At 42.4% G+C, this 17,123-nt stretch overlaps 1 protein-coding gene across 11 annotated transcripts in view; it reads right to left on the bottom strand.

Moving 5' to 3' along the window:
* LARS2 (leucyl-tRNA synthetase 2, mitochondrial) overlaps positions 1–17,123 on the bottom strand; it is a 188,896-nt gene that overhangs the window by 84,521 nt on the left and 87,252 nt on the right. For all 11 annotated transcript variants that reach the window (XM_038566682.1, XM_038566683.1, XM_038566681.1 and 8 more), the window contains 2 exons: positions 15,238–15,327; positions 4,190–4,333 (listed from right to left, as the gene is read on the bottom strand). In XM_038566682.1, coding sequence (XP_038422610.1) covers positions 4,190–4,333; positions 15,238–15,327 — 234 coding nt within the window. The remainder of the gene's footprint in view (positions 1–4,189; positions 4,334–15,237; positions 15,328–17,123) is intronic.

The raw sequence follows: 17,123 nt of genomic DNA on the forward strand, positions 1-17,123 counted from the left end.
AAAAGTTCAAATGGGAAGCCAGGTCTTTGTCTCACCTTCCAACTGTCACCCGGCTGGGAGGAGCTGAGGCGTTCGCTCAGACCCTGAATCTCTTCTTTCTGTAGGGAGGTCTGCAATCCCTGCTCCTCCTCTTGCTCTCACCTCGTGGTGCTGCCCACAGGATACCTCCCACACACCTCTGCCAAGACTAATTCATGTGCTTTTGATACTCCTACTGCAAGTTTTCTTAACATTTCACAAAGCAAAGAGTCCTAGCAAGACTGGGTAGGGAGGTAAGGGGAGAAAAATCCAGTAACATCACAGAAGAGCCTTAAAAAGGGATTTCTGCATTTCAGGGTTCCCTCTAATTTTCACATTGGGCCTCGTCTTGCTAATCTGGAAGGTGAGTGAGTGAAAGGCGGGCCCCCGCACAGCCACACTCCCCAGCAAAACCAGATGCAGACACAAAGCTCTAAAGATGACTGTGGTGGGCACAGCTCACGGGCCATCCCAGCACTAACTGGCCCTTCTCTTCCCTCAAACAGCTTGACTAAAGCTTAAAAAAAAAAAAAAGAGCCCAAGACAGCTTTCCTAGTCTCCTTTGAAACTGGAGAGTAGGGACACCTGGGTGGCTCAGTGGTTGAGCACCTGCTTTTGGCTCAGGGCATGATCCCGGGGTCCTGAGATCAAGTCCCACATTGAGCTCCCCGCAGAGAGCCTGCTTTTCCCTCTGCCTGTGTCTCTGCCTCTCTCTGTGTCTCTCATGAATAAATAAAATCTCAAAAAAAAAAAAAAAAAAAAAAAAAAAAAAAAAGAAAGAAAGAAAGAAAAGAAAAGAAAAAAGGAAACCAGGCAGTAGCTACATGACACACCTGGAGCTAACAGGACATCAGTGGAATTTTGTTGGGGGTTTGTGGGCAAGTTCTTGCTTTCCAGGTAAAAGAAAGTCACTCACACTGCCCCTTCTGTCTCTTTCTGTCTTGAATAGGATGTCTGAAGCTGCAGCAGCCATCTTACAACCATGAGGTGATAAGCAGGAAGGAAGGGCTAAGAGAACCACCGAGATGCCAGCTGAAAGCCCAATCCCGGTGCAGTCCCAGCAACTTGGGCCTTCTTATGTGGGAAAAGTCAACTCCTGTTTGTTCAAGCTACCACTAACTCAAGTTTTTAGTTACTTGCAGCTGAGAGCATTACTAACTGATCTGACACCTCATCTTCTCTCTATAGCAGGACCTCCTCCCTGATTCAACACTATTTCTATCATACTAGGTTTTAAGGTAGATGTCTTATCTCATTTGATCTTTGAAATTTCAAATCCATTACCTGTGGTTTCCCACGGCCCCCATGATACAGTCCAAATTCCTGAAGACCTAAAGGGCTTTGGCTGATCTGGCTCCTAACTCCCTCTCCAGATTTTCCAGCCCTGCTGAAGCTCTCCTCTTGGCTTCCTGTTGCAGTTCTGTCATTCTTTCAGTTTCTCAAAATTATTACATACGTTTCTACTTCAGGGCCACCACATGACGTTCCCCATATGAAGGAGCTCTCCTCCAGTCTGTGGCTTTATTTAACCCTTACTCATCCCTCTGAAGCCCAAACAGTGATTTTCTATTTCAGATATTGTACTTTTCTGTTCTAGATTTCCAGTTTTTTTTTTAATAGTTTCCAGTTCTCTTCTGAGATTCACCATCTGTTCACTCATCATGACCATCTTTTCCTTTAAGTCCCAGACTATTTATATAACAGATGTCTCTGGCTCTATCTCCTAATTCTAACATCTGGGTCATCTCAGAATTTATTTCTACTGGGCTGCCCCTTCTCCCTTTTTTTTTCTCTTGATGGGCCACGATTTCTCAATTTTTCCCAAGTCTAGTATTTTTTAAATTATATGTGGAACATGCAGATAAAAACTATGTACAAAGTCTGGATAATGTTGTCTCCCTTTAAAGGTGTTGACTTTTGTCTTGAAAGCTCCTTTCGAAACTGTTGGGTTGACTTTTACTCTTTATTAAGTTGAGTCTATTCTGATTTTGTCTTTGGTCCTAGGATGTCATCCATACCTCTAATATATGGCCTTTTGGGAGTCTCAACTGCAGACTTCTGGCTGGGCCATGACTCCAAAATCTCTGAGCACTATGCAGTCTTCTGGTATCTGATCTCCCCTGTCTCACAGTGATCATTTTCTGTTAGAGCTTCTGGAGTCTTGCTTTGGTGCATGTGTAGCCTCCAGCCAAGGACTTACAGTGTACATTAATTTCTGCTCGCCCTTACCACTCCCATGCCACTCCCTCTTCTCCTGATTTTCAGGGCAAACCAAGTGCTGACCTCTAGAGACAGCTTTTTCAATAAATCTGCACAGGAGTTCAGCAAGAACCAGGTGAATCACCATGGTAACTAACCATTTCTGCTGAACAGCTGAAAATTCACAGCTGACAATTTAAAGAATAATGTCCCTCAGTTAGGTTATAACATTCCCAGCTGGAGGCAGAGGTCAAAAAAAAAAAAAAAAAAAGACCTAATTAGATGGCCTTTCCCACAATGCCTATCACAGAGTCATCTGGAGATGACCTGGCTTCCCTCCTGGTAATGCAGCGGACCTAGGCTGTCAGCAGATAGGGGCTCCCACTGCCTGGGATGTTATGGAAACAATATCCTCAGCTTTGTTTTTCTCAATCAGTCTCTTGATATTACCGTGTGTTTCAAAGGAGCAAGGCACTGTGTTAACAAGTTCTAATGGGTAGTTTGCCAAATCCATATGCTAGTCTCTGCTACATTCTGAACAACCTATAATGGGAAAACTGCCTCATTTAAGACCTGTCTTTTGAGTGAGAAAACTGGAGGTCATATATCCATATGGCACTGGTGTTGTGAGTTGGTGTACTGCAGTTCTAATTCAGCAAAGTTCTGTACTGATCAGAGGTTATTTATAACTTTGTGCTTTCCTGGCATGTAAGAAGACAGTATTGGATCTGACCCAAAGTCCATTTCAGCCCACCACCCTCTCTCTGACAGAGCACCCCAGAGGCTACTATGGATGGGTATAACTGTCCTTCTCATGGTGACTACCATGGGGCAAGAATTAGAATGGCACACCATCAGTAGCCTGTCAAGAGGTCTTTACCTTTTCAGATCCTGTTTATGTCCAGTCGTAAGCTAAAAAATCTGGAGATTATCAGATTGCCATGGGAAGCATCCCTGATTTGCTCTAGTCATTTCTCTCTGGAGTTTCAGGGAAATATCTCTCAATTCCGTATTCTGAAACTCAGTAAGCTTGAAGTGTATCTTGCACAGAGTGGTTCTGGCATATCCAGAATGAGTTCTTCTGCTCAGGCTATCAGTGATTTCATAAAAAAAACCTGTTCTTTCAATGGCTGACTTTTCTGAACACAGAAAGAGCCAGAAAGCACCTTAAAAACCACTTGGTCCCACCGTCTCCTTTTATTGATGAGAAAATGAAGCCTCTTGACTCACACCGTTTACAGTATTAATTAGGGATGCAACAAGAGTCAAAATCAGAGCTTTGGCTCCTGGTTTAGTTCATTTACACTCTGACTTTCCTTCATGGAGATCGACCATCTCTTCACTCCCTTTATTTTATTTTAAGATTTATTTATTTGAGATAGAGTGAAAGAGAGACAGAGAACGCACAAGCAGGGAGAGGGAGAAGCAGACTCCCCACTGAGCAGGGAGCCCAATCTAGGACTTGATCCCAGGACCCTGGGATCATGACCTGAGCCCAAGGCAGACACTCAGCTGACTGAGCCACCCAGGCACCCCTCTTCACTCCTTTTAGATGGTCTTCTCTGGACCTTCTGAAATGTCCTACTCTTTCTGGAGGTTTTATTAGTATTATACAGATGAAGATACTTTTTTCCTTTCTAACTATATTGCTGATATAATTGCAAAGTTGAATGTTTTTTTGCCTTTATGGCAGCACAATGACTGAGTGTGTTGAAAGGTCAGCAAAACAATGGCCAACCATGACCTCTAGGTACCATTCTTGACTTACCTTGAAAATACCCAAACCCATCGCCTTCTCAATGAGTGACCCTAAGGCTCACATGCTTCCAGTCTACACACCCACAGCTCCAAGAGCCCTTCCTGGAGATTATTCCCAACAGCAAGGCTCTCTAAGACCCAGAAGACCTTGGTGTTGCCTCCCAACACAGACGGTATTACTGGGGCCGGGGGCAGGCACTAGGTAGATACTCACCTTTGCATAGGCAGTCGTCTTAATAAACCATTGTCGGAGGTACTTCTGTTCCACCTTTGCTCCAGAACGCCACGAACAGCCATGTTCATCCACCTGCTCATTGGCAAGCACTGTTTGATCCACTGGGTCCCAGTTAACCAAGGCCTGTTATAATTCAGAAAACAAAATGATGCAATCTGGTGACTATACTAAATGAGGTCATCTCAAGGTTCCTTACATGTGAAGGGTCTGCAAGTGCAGTCTCTCTGCTCTGAGACTTGAGGGCATCTCCTTGGGAGTACTGCATGGCAAGGAAACCACCAGTGTGGTGTAAAAAAAAAAACACATGAACGACCTCTGTGCTTTCATCATAGAGTGGGCTTGGGAGGAAGCCTGTGAGCAGGTACCTAATCAAGTTTGGTATATTCTTGTGTGAAAGGATGGAGCTGCAGGATTGGGAATTTTAGTAAATAGAATAAAAGGAAAAAAACGGTACTGGAACTTAGCAGAACCAGGTTATTTTAGGGGAAATAAATATATTTAGTTAAATTTACATAGCTAGCATTTGTTGAGTGATTATCATGTGCTAGATGCTGTGCTAAGGATCAAACTAAGGTTGGCTCTTCTAAGTCTTCACATTAAGGGTAAAATAAGGGTAAGGGTTAGGTAAGGGTAAGAATTAAAGGTAAGAATATTATTATCATTACTTGCAGCAAGATTTACTCTCGAATTCCACTCATTGGGCCAGAGATCTTTGTGGTGTTAATAAAAGACTTGCCTCTCGTATAGCATACCACCTACACTTGTGAGTTTACTGGCCAGCCAGCGGAGGTAAGAATATATTACAGAGGAGGAAGTTGAAGAATAGAGTGATTTGATAACTTGTCTATGGTCACAGAGTCAGTAAGTGAGAGAAAGGGCAAGAACTTAGGTCTCTTGAAACTATAAAAACTTTTTGCAACTTTTAAAAACTCCGTTTTTTTTTTTTTTTTAAAGCTTTATTTATTTATGTGAGAGTGAGAGAGAGCGTGCATTATGCAAGTGTGGTGGCCGAGGGAGAGGGGGAAGAGAGAGAATCCTAAGCAGACTTCCCGCTGAGCATGGAGCCCAACGTGGGGCTCAATCTCACCACCCTGAGATCATGACCTGAGCCGAAATCAAGAATTGGTGCTTACCAGTGCCCTAAAAACCACTTAAATTCAGATAGAACATACAGAGAACAATGTGGATCAATCTGAAGTGTACAACTTAACAAATTTTTGTCAATGCTCATTATCAAGATACAGAACATCCCCAGAACCCCAAATAATCCTGTCGTGCCTTCTCCCAAATCAGTATCTGTCCCCAACAGGCAGCAATATTCTGAGATCTGTCCCCAAAGACATGGCCGGCTGACTGCACCTGCAGTCTTAACTGAAGCTTCTCTCCAGAGCGCTAATTTGTTTCTGTCATCATTTAAAATAAGTACTTTAGCTGTCAATGTTCATCCTTTTATGACATTAGGGTAAGACTTAGGGCAAAGAAGGCAATGAATACAAATGAATACAATAAATCCAAAGGAGATGTGTCCAGGTTCTGAAATATCCTGACTTGATACTCGTTGTTTTTAAAAAATATTTAAAATAAGGGGCGCCTGGGTGGCTTAGTCTGTCGAGAGGCAGAATCTTGATTTCGGGTCAGCTCATGATTTCAGGTCACGGGATAGAGTCCTGTGTTGGGCTCTGCACTCAGCAGGGAGTCTGCTTAAGGATTCTCTCTCCCCCTCTGCCCTTCCCCCAACTCATGCACGTGCTCCCTCTCAAATAAATAAATTAATTAAAAATAATATTTTTAAATAAGTAAAATTTTACTAAGCAATTCTAAGAAGAGATTATAGACTGACTCTTGGTTTTGACTCAGGTCATGATCTCAGTATAGGGCTCCATACTCAGTGGGAAGTATCAGCCCCTCCAAATCCTCTTTCCACCCTGGTCTGCACCCTAGGAAGCTGATCTCTGCACCCGCATTAACCTGGGCCCTTGTTCTATGGCTGTGCTCAACCAGTGAGAAGAACCCTAGTATCTTCTCCACTGGGCCGTATCTGGTGGCACCAAAGTCCACACATCCTCAGGCACACAGGCCTCTCTGTTCTTGCTCTCCCAGTTCCAACAGCGGCCCCTTCAGCCTGGGGTGGCAAAGGCTTCCCTCTGTTGCCAGCACCAGGTGCTTAACTACTCCTTGTGGGTCTCCCTAAACTGCACAAAATCAGTCCTTTTATCACATTTTCTTCAATAACTGCTTTTGGGTCTCCTGCCGAGACTATGACTGATCTAGAGATATATCTAAAAATTAGGAGTGGAGGACAGACTAACCCATCCATGGGTTGTGCTTTTACAACTAAAACATAGTGCATCCACTGAAAAACTTAGGCTTGAAAGCACAGAGGCAGAGGGGGAAAGGTATGCACTGAATGATTTTTTCCTTCTCTCATTTCACGGTCCCTGAAAACCTTGGATCCATAAATATAGAGAGACAAAATACAGGACAAAAGTATCTTAGATCTGAACACTTTGGGTTAATAAACAGGATGATTTACTTATCTATTTATCATTGCCTGTATTAGGGCGTTATAGGAAGAGGTACCACTTAAAAGATAAGAGGCACCTGGGTGGCTCAGTTGGTCTATCGTGGACTCTTGGTTTCAACTCAGATCATGATCTCAGTACAGGGCTCTATACTCAGTGGGAAGTCTCCTTGAGGATTTTCTCTCTCCCTCCCCCACTGTCCCTTCCCCTCACTCACATTCTCTCTCTCTCAGATAAATAAATCTTTAAAAAATAAAATAGGGACGCCTGGGTGGCTCAGGTTGTGATCTCGGGGTCCTGAGATGGAGTCCCACATTGGGCTCCCCGCAGGCAGCCTGCTTCTCCCTCTGCCTAGATCTCTGCCTCTCTCTCTGTGTTTCTCATGAATAAATAAATAAAATCTTTTTAAAAAATAAAGTAAAATAAAAGATAAACAGAAAGGGCCAAGTATTATTTAGGAACATGCACAGGTCTTTCAAGAGCTCCCCTCCCCCCCAAAAAGATGCACAACTAAAATTATATAAAACAAAGAAGAAAGAAAAAAAATTCCTTTATACCACACCTCTGCCTCCTGCCCTCAGCAAACTTCCAAGGATATGGGAGGAGCAAACAGGAAGATTGCAGAAACAAATAGGACTTTATTTTCTTATCAACATTTTCCCATGTGGCCTGGCATCTCTCAGGCTCTAGGTTACAAAGTACAATGAGGGAGATGTGCTCCTAAGAGGTTTATATGTTATAATAAAACTCTGGTGTTGAATGAAAGACAAAAGCAAAACACAAAACCAATTTTGTCCCCCTCCCATGAAAGTCCTAGAGGAAGAGGAAAGCCATCAAAGGAAACAGCCTCTCAAATCATCATTGAATTGAGAACCCATTGGCGTTTCTCCCCAGGACCTGCAGGGGTCAGGCGCAACGTCTCCACAGGTGGTGAATCCAGGGAGGCGGGACAAATGCAGGGCCATCGGGGTCCTGGGTGTGCAGCATGTATAGTCTCGTGAAGCTCCCAGGACCTGCTTCCCAAATCCTTTTACTTGGGTCTCCATCCTTATAAACAGTTTCTATCAGATAGCTTCCCTTGAAACCAGGGTCTTATCCAACATTTCTGGATTTTCACACCTTGAACATGGACTTTGATGGACACCCTGATTTTTACTCAAGCACAGTCTTGCTATATTTAATGTGGTTTCTGGACAACTTCACTGCTTCTGGTCTTTTCCTTTTCTTTCCTGATCAACCTTTGTTTGCCATTACCCACTAAAGCCACCTCGATGCTTCTTTATGGTTAACTACTCTTATGTATAAAACACAGCCTATACCTGTGTTTTGAAATCAACCTTAAATAAATAAATGATTCAATCAATCCATGATATCATTAAAGCACCTACAAACATACCGGATTCTAGGAGATTTTGCCCACTGCTTCTCTCTTTTAAGTTACCTGGCAACATCACAGAAGGAGCCATTCCAAATAAGAGAATTTCCCCAGCCTATCAAGAGTTAAATACCAGGATTCATATATTTTTGTTTGTGATCTGTGGGAAGCTTTCAGAAAGTCTTTTAGAAAAGCACCCCTGACATAGTCATAAATCTTAATCAGCCATGTTCACAAGAGTGATGGTAGGTGTCCCATCATTTCCACCCTCTTTCCCCTCTCCTTCTTGGACCCTAGGTTCTCAGAGGGGTGGGCGACTATGGGCTCCAGGAGAGATTCTTGGGGTGCTTTCATCTCATATTATCATTTATAAATTTTCTGTGACACATCAGCCATGTGGTGTCTACTGCCCCAGTGGGCCTCCTATTCCAAACCTACTTTCTTATCTTATCCTTCCCCTTCACTTGGATCCTCCTTCCCCTTGCCTCCCTGGGCCTCACCCTTTACACGGATGCCAGTTCCTTCTAGATCACCAGTCCCTTCTAGATCACACCCTTCATTAGCATGCTTTTGTCTCCAGGCCAAGGCATCACCCCTCAGGCCTTTGGCTACCCTCCATCTTTTCCCTTGCTTCTTTCTCCTCAGGCTCTGCTTTTTACTACCAAAAACCTTTCCTGAGTATGCTGTTAGGCAGCTGCAGGTTCCAGAAGGATGCTTTAGGGTATTGATTTTCTCAAGGTCCATTAGTTTTTTTTTCCTGACAAAACCATGTGTAATTAAGGAACATCACATAGATCTTATTAAGAAATCGAACCCTCAAAATTTATCTTCCTCTATTCCATCTAGAATGGGCTTCAGTTTGGACTGAGTCCGGAGGGAAGGGTTGCCAAGGCTACCAGTTATTTACTGCCACCACCTTCCAAAGCCACGAGAGGGCAGAGTGGGAGAGGCTGCCCCTGTGTGCACTGTTTCCTTCTGTACGCTGCCCAAACAAACACGAGGCCACACTGCAAACCTAGCTCACTCAGGTGGGTGCATTAGGTCTGTCACCAGCTGCTTCTGAAATCATGTAGGAGGCCAAAGACAAACTCACAGATTCAGCGGCTTCCATAATTCCCCAGAATGCCCAAGCATAACATAGCATCCTCCCTACTAACTACCTCTACTACATCATTTTCATTTATTTTTTTTTAATCAGAGGTGAAATGAAGGTTCTGCCAAGTGGAGGTCTTTATAGTCATATTTTTGGCTAAAAATAGTTTTGCGAGAGCAAGAAAAGATTCTTTTGGCAAAGGAAATGAGCATTTTTTTTTTAAAGATCATATTTATTTATTCATGAGAGAGAGAAAGAGAGACAGAGACACAGGCAGAGGGAGAAACAGGCTCCTCACAGGGAGCCTGACGTGGGACTTGATCCCGGAACCCTGGGATCATGCTCTGGGCCAAAGGCAGACGCTCAATCGCTGAGCCACCCAGGCGTCCCAGGAAATGAGCATTTTGATGGATGGTGCTAGTTAAGAACAAAAGACCTCAACACTCCAGCTATGTTTAGCAACGCTCTGCTAAAATACTTCCCCCAAATGTAAGTTCATTTAGACAGCTTATACCAGAACTGAATTAAAGGGTTAAGGCTATCTCATATTTCAAAAAAAGTTATGACAATGCTGTTAGAGGAAAGGCATAAATATGCAGGTTATTTTTGGCTTAATATGCTTCACAGACTATGTTATGTGCAGCCTTTCTGGAGTCAATTAACTTTCTGATGTTAATTTCAAAAGTTTATATTTTGAAATAAACCCTTTGAATGGAATACCAATTGACATCAATACATTTTACATTTTCAAGCCAATTTGGAAATAGCTATCCAATAAAAGGAGACCTACATGGAATAATACTTTGGATTAAGGCTAATGCTGATCTTCAAACAACAAGTGTGGATTTTTGCATTCTATTTATGATTTTTTTCTTAAGATCATGACTTGGTGGGCTCAAATAAATTAATACGCCAAAAACCTTTCAGTTAACAACTAGCAACAATGTAAACACTATCTTTCTAAATGAAATTCATAAAATAAGCTGTATTATTCTTCCCTAATGCCTGGCCATGGATGGGCTGCCTTAGAATTAGCCAGAAAGCTTTAGGATTTTCTTCCATTCTATTTTTTCAATTTAAATTAACTACAACTTTAGGTAACTCTGCAGGCACGCTCTGGCAGGCATATATTGAGCACCAATTCTGTGCCAGGCACCATTCCAGGTTCTTTACAAGTGTTGACTTGGTTAATCCTCAGTGAATCAGGGAGAAGAGGCTTATGGCAGGCAGAACAATCACACCCCAAAGATGTCCATGTCCTAATCCCCAAAACTGATGAATATATTACCTACAGGGCAAAAGGGTCTTTGGGATGATATGATCAAATGAAGGATCTCGAGACGGAGAGATTAGCTTGGATTACCCAGGTGGGCCCAAATGTCAAAGACTCTTCTAAGAGAAAAGGGAGGCAGAAGAGTCAGAGAAGGAGATGGGTTGGTGGAAGCACAGGTCAGAGAGATTTCAAGATGCTATGCTTTGTCTTTGAAGATTGGGGATGGGGGGAGGGAAGTGGGGTCACTAGTCAAGGAATGCAGGCGGCTTCTAGAAGATGGGAAAGGCAAGCAATCGGATTCTCCTCTAGAGTCTCCAGAAGGAAGGTGGTCTTGCCAACATCTTGATTTTATCCCAGCAAAACCCATTTCATGGACTTGTGACCTCTAGAAGTATAAAATAATAAATTTGTGTTGTTTTAAGCCACCCTGTTTATGGTATTTGTTACAGTAGCAACAATAGGAAACTAATATAAGTTGTTCCTAAGAGAGAAACCATCAGTGGGGAAACTGGACTGTGTTCCTCAGGGGCATGTGTCATGGAGGAGGGGGGTGAGGTGAGGAGAAGAGAGACATCTAGAGCCAGCAGGACGGTTGTGTCCATGCAATGAGACCCTCCCTGAGAACCCCTTCCATCTTTAAAACAAGTTTCTTAGCTCCTAAGATGCTGTACATGATTGGCTTTGGATTCAACCCAACAGTGATGTGGTTAAGTTTCCTATTTGGGTTTGATGTGCTGTAAAACTGAGGTACCATGAACAAACCCTGAGTGCAGAGACAGAGAAGCAAGTGTCCTCTGTGTGGGAATAGTACAATAAATATTCAATATACTCAAAAATTCAACTCGAATACATAATAAAGAGCTACAAAAAATAAAGTGTCCTATGAAGGTATATTACACAACACACGTAAGGGCTCCATGTGAGAAATGTTTACACTATCGCGTCAACGTGCCCCATCATTTCATATCTCATGCATATAAAATAAACAGTAACCACACAACTGGGGCAAGGGAACATTGGATAATCTCACACAACTGCTCACACAACTGCTCTTCAAAGAACTGTTTATTCTTCCCTGTGGTTTACCTCCAGTGCACTCTCTGCTTTGCTATGGCTTTTTCATGTCTTAATCTGATTGAGTTCATCCTTCCTGTCACCTGGAAACACGATGTAGCTCATGAAATCTCCTTCCCTCTGCCTGGACCCATGGGTGATGCCAGTGTGGAAACCCCTTTGGGACGTAATTACTGGAGCAAGGGAGGCTCTTCTGCAAATGTGCCTGTCAGGCTGCCAGATCAGCACCGAAACTGTTGAGTGGAAGTGGGACTCTGATAATTTTCTACTGATTCTCTTCCTACCCTTTTATTTCTGAATACTGAATGATCCTTTTTAGAATAATTATCCAAATTTTAGAAATAGACCAAAGGGACTAGTAGGTGTCTTTTCTATGTAGGCTGGGATTGCTGAGTGGGCCCACATCTCCCAGGAATGATCTGATTTTCTAGACGTGGGTACCTTTGACTTCCTATTTACTATGGTTTGAGTTATTTTACAACCCTGCCTGGGTGTGAGGGGAGAGGTTAACTTAGAAAACTTATCCCAATGCAAATGGTTTCTGTCTGAGAGTAATACAAATGGCTCCCATCCACTGGCAACAAATGATTTGTATCATAGCAAGGACAGCTCCCAAAGTTAGGTTTACTGCCTTGTAGGACATTAAGTGGTTTGCATTCTATTAGCAGATTCATTGCAGTATTCGTTTGACTCCATAAATCTCCATTCCTTGAAACCTTGATTTGAACCAGTTTTAACATACAACTAGTTTCCTCACTAATTAATGAGTTGAATAAAATCTCTGACACATGTTCATTTTGTATTTGTATGGGAGCCAGGTTTTTAATTCCTGGAAACTAAACAATACAAAGAGATCTGCTGTGGTCAGGAACTTTGGACAGGTATTCTTGTCTCTCATCATTTCCCACCTGAGGGGACTCTGAGCCAAGGAAAAACTGAGTTAAGGAATTAAATTGACCAGGAGAATCTTCAGTGGTTGAACATCAGTATGAGTCAGTTCCACAAAATTCGCAATCAATTGATCCCAAATGTTAATGGGGACTCAATGCTTTGTCCAAAAAAATAAAGTCAATAATAATCAGCATTTTAATATTCTTAATTTAAAGATAGGAGCAGAGACAAGGTAGGGGTTGTGTACTTTGTACAGTGGCCTCTGGGGGTCCCTGAGGCCCTTTCAAGGGGTCTGTAGGTCAAAACTCTTTGTTATAACAAGACACTGTTCGCTTTTTCCCTTGTGTTCACAGCTACAGTGATAGTGCAAAAGTGATGGAGGGTGAGACCACTGGTCCTCAGCATGAATCAAGGTGGTGCCCCAGACTGTGAGTGGTCATTGGATTATTTGCTACTGTGCACTCACAGTTAGAAAGGGGGAAAAAGTCAGTTTCACCAATAACGTGCTTGACGAAGCAGCACAATGTATTCACGTTCTTAAATCTTAACACTTGAGCACACATCCTCTTAGTATTTTCTGTGATGAAATGGGACGTACGCATAAGTGCTGCCACACAGCAAAGTGGGACAGTTGTCTTGAGAAAAAACACAAATGTGACTGTTTGAGTTGTGAGCAGGATTAGTCAGTTTTTTATGCAACTATGTTTTTATGTGAAAGAATGATTGATGATAAACTATGGTTATTGAGACTTATGAATCTGGCAAACATTTCCTCAAAAATAAACAAAGTGAGCCTGTTGCTCCAAGGAAAACAACTGATGGTTTCCGTTGCCAATGATAAAATTTGAACTTTGAAGTGAAAAATCAGAATTTTAGAAAACTTGCATCCACCCACCATGAACTTCACAGCTTCCCACCACTTAAAAACTCTTCTGATGGTATTCTGAGATGAAATATGGCAACATTTGGGAAATCTGCATAACTCACTAGACTGGGATTTTCCAAGTGACCAAAGCATGATGTTTACAAGATGATGCACGGGGGAAAAAAAATCCATTCAAAGTGCAAGACAGATGCACTTTTAATCTAACAGAGTATAAAAGTTCATTGATGTCTCAGATTTAATACTGCAACTAACTTTTAAGAAACCACCTCTTGTTGAGTTTTGGTGTACTATCAAAAAAGAACATTCATAAATAATCTGAAATGGTTATTAAAATATTCCCCCACTTTGAGCAGCTTCTGTCCATTCATTCTTCTGGTGTTTGCCATTGTAACTTTAATAAAATTACACTTCGATTTTGGCATATCACCTTTAGATAGTTCTACTGACTCTCTGCCATGAAATTCGAGGTATTCAGCACGGTCATATAGCCTTCCTCCCCCCAATTCCTCTTCTAGTTTTAGGGGTCTTTGTTACCTTGAGCTTTAATAGCTACCTTTCTAACTATAAAAATAAATAAATAAATAAACCAGATCTACACCTCTAGTTCTTCATCTATGCCTCCTTGTTATGAAAGATAAAGGGGTCGCCTCACCCTTGCTTCTACTTCTCCAAATTCACCTCCTGATTTTGGTCAGCCTTGCGATTTTTATGTTGTCAAGGTTTAATGACATTTGGGGTTTATTCTGAAATTCAAATCGAGCCTTCTGAATTTGTCTCCATGCTGATTCTAAAAATTTTTCAACTTAAAACATAAGGATTATGTAAGTCCGTTCACTGCAAGACCAAGCTGTGTGATACCACCACAGAAAAGCAAATGTAATTCTATGTCATTAAATCCCTCTGGTCAAAAGAGAATGTCTCAAACAGAAAAGCTCAATGGATTTTCTACTTGTCACTTCTGAGTTTTCTAGACGAGTGCTCATCATTATTCTGTTATGATGGAGACATTCTATATCTGCGCTGTCCAATACTAGCTTCCCAGCCCATAGAGGTGGTTGGTGTGACTGAGGACTGGACTTACTCATATTATTTCATCTTAGTTACCTTAAATTTAAGTAACAACAACCACACACTGCTAGTGGCTACTACAGTGGATAATGCAGCCCCAGGCCACACTGGTGCTCTCTCCCTCCTCTCTCCCCACCTAAGGCTTATCTACCATGATTGAGCCCCTGTCAGAACAGGTACCTCCACTTCTTAGGATACCACTATGTGCAGGCACTATGATAGCTGTTCTTTATTTTGTTTTAAAGATTTTATTTATTTGAGAGAGGGCAAGAGAGATCCCAGAGGGAGAGGGAAAGGAAGCAGCAGACTCCTTGCAGAGCAGAGCAGAGAGCCCAACCCGATGTATGGCTTGATTCCAGGACTCTGAGATCATGACCCAAGCCGAAGGCGGACGCTTGACTGACTGAGCCAGCTAGGTGTCCCTATGATAGCTGTTCTTTAAGTAGCACCTCAAGCCTTCCCAAGGGAGATGCTACCACCCAGTTAGCAGATAAGAAACCACAATTCCTGGAGTTAAGTTACCCAGGTTGTATGCTGCTGAGAGAGGTTGCTAAGCTGGGATTGGAGAAACTTCCTTTCCTCCTATGCTCCCTCCTTGATGTCATTCCAGGCACCAGACACGTGGTGGTGGAATTCAAGGGTAAAAGAAACCCCAGGCTTGTCCCGGAGGCACCAAACTAAGCCAGAGGGTAGTTATTTTCTGCATCTGCTGTGACTGATTTCATGAACTTGGGGTGGTATTCAATTCCACGGTTTCTGGTTTTGTAGCTTACTTAATAATAATGTGCTCTAATGAGACTGAGAAGATTTACAAAAATTTCACAGTGCAGTTAACTTTAACTTACCTCCTTCTGATAGGCCAGCCCCGCTTCATAGAGTTTAATAAAGAGGTACTGAGTCCACTTGTAGTAATCTGGTAAACATGTAGTTATTTCCTGGCAAAGGGGGGGAAAAAAAACACTCAGAGGCCATTGTAAACATTTCTCCTCACCCCACCACCAATGTATGCATTGGCCCTGCGATTCAATTTTGAAAAGCAATCACACTGCAAAAATATTTACCAAGCAATATTTTTTTCTGCCAATTCGTAAAGTGGGGGAAGAAGCAATTCATTCTGGGAAGAAAGGTTATTACTGAAATGCCACCCCTACTTGTCCCAGGGTCAGTTTAATGATAAGAAACTCAAAGTCTTCTGCATACTTCTTCCCCAGGCCATGCAAGTAATAGGTGAACGACACTGTATAAGATTGGGCTTTAATATTTTTGTCAGCAGGTATTTTGGGGATCGTGACACTAATTCATGAACGTAGTTTGAATTTTGAAAGCAATCACAAAATTCAAGAGGAATATTGCCTGCTTCAGTAGGATACTCATTTGAAAACAAATCTTGTGTTTCTACATATAACAAAGCCCTGGAAGCTCTTTTAGACTTATTTACATTCCATTTATCCCATTAGGTGAATCAGGCTCCTGCGTAATTAGGAGGACCCATTAAAATCATTATTAAAAATTAAACTTAGTGAGAAATTACCTGGCTTATATTTCTAAGCCTAAATCTAAGGTTCCAAAAATTTGTTTTTTTGTCCCGAAAACACCATTTACTATGGAATCTTTTTTTTTTTAAGATTGTATTTATTTACTCATGAGAGACACAGAGAAAGAGAGAGAGAGAGAGAGAGAGAGAGACAGAGGGAGAAGCAGGCTCCATGCAGGGAGCCTGATGTGGGACTCGATCCCAGGACTCCAGGATCACACCCTGGCCGAAGGCAGGCACCAAACCACTGAGCCACCCAGGGATCCCCTTACTATAGAATCTTTAAAAACAAGTTACTGAGGAACCAATCTCTAAGTTGATAAGTCAAGTAAGCATACAACCTCTATACTGTCACATTGTTTCTTTTTTTTTTTTTTTTAAGATTTTATTTATTTATTCATGAGAGACACAAAGAGAGGCAGAAACACAGGCAGAGTTGGAGAAGCAAGCTCCTCACTCCCCTGATGAGGGACTCAATCCCAGGACTCTGGGATCACAACCTGAACCAAAGGCAGACGCTCAACTACTGAGCCACCCAGGGATCCCCGTCACATTGTTTCTTTTCAAGTGGTCCTTAATTTCAAAAAAATAGCTAAAAGCAATGAATGTAGAGCAGGGACCATTCTAAATGGTTCGATTTAGAATGAATTATAGATACAAGGCATACTTGTATCAAAAGTGCAAACAACTTAGTCTTTCTTTAGATGAATGAATGAAAAGAGAGTTGAAAAACCAAGGATGGGAGGGCAAGTGTGACCAGCACTTGGCAAGATATCAGGTAAACTGGTGCCCCCAGTAGGCTCTTTTTCTTTTGTAGGATTCTTGGGTCCTTTTGTCTGCTGTTTTGTAAAAAACAGCAGAGTGAACTCTGAGAAAACAAGGAATTCAACTCTGATCACTGGTTCCACACCCCCTGTTGCAAGGCAGGTAGAGAATAACCCACCAGTCTAACAGCTTTGCTCCCACTGGAGCTGTCCCCCAGCAAGCCAGGCCTCACGCAATGCCAAAGCTGGGACACGCTCAACACAGCCCCGAGGCCCCAGGAGGCTAGGTCTGCAGGGGTGTCATGAACAAAGTACTTGGCCAACCCGAGCATGGGACCAGCACACGATAGGCATGCTTGTTCCCCCAAACCTCCAAATTCACCTTCTAAGGTTTCATGATCTTTTCTCTACCAGCTACGTGCTCAGCCCCAGC

The sequence above is a fragment of the Canis lupus genome, chromosome 20 (genome assembly GCF_011100685.1).
Source record: "Canis lupus familiaris isolate Mischka breed German Shepherd chromosome 20, alternate assembly UU_Cfam_GSD_1.0, whole genome shotgun sequence".
In the NCBI taxonomy this organism is placed as follows: domain Eukaryota; kingdom Metazoa; phylum Chordata; class Mammalia; order Carnivora; family Canidae; genus Canis; species Canis lupus.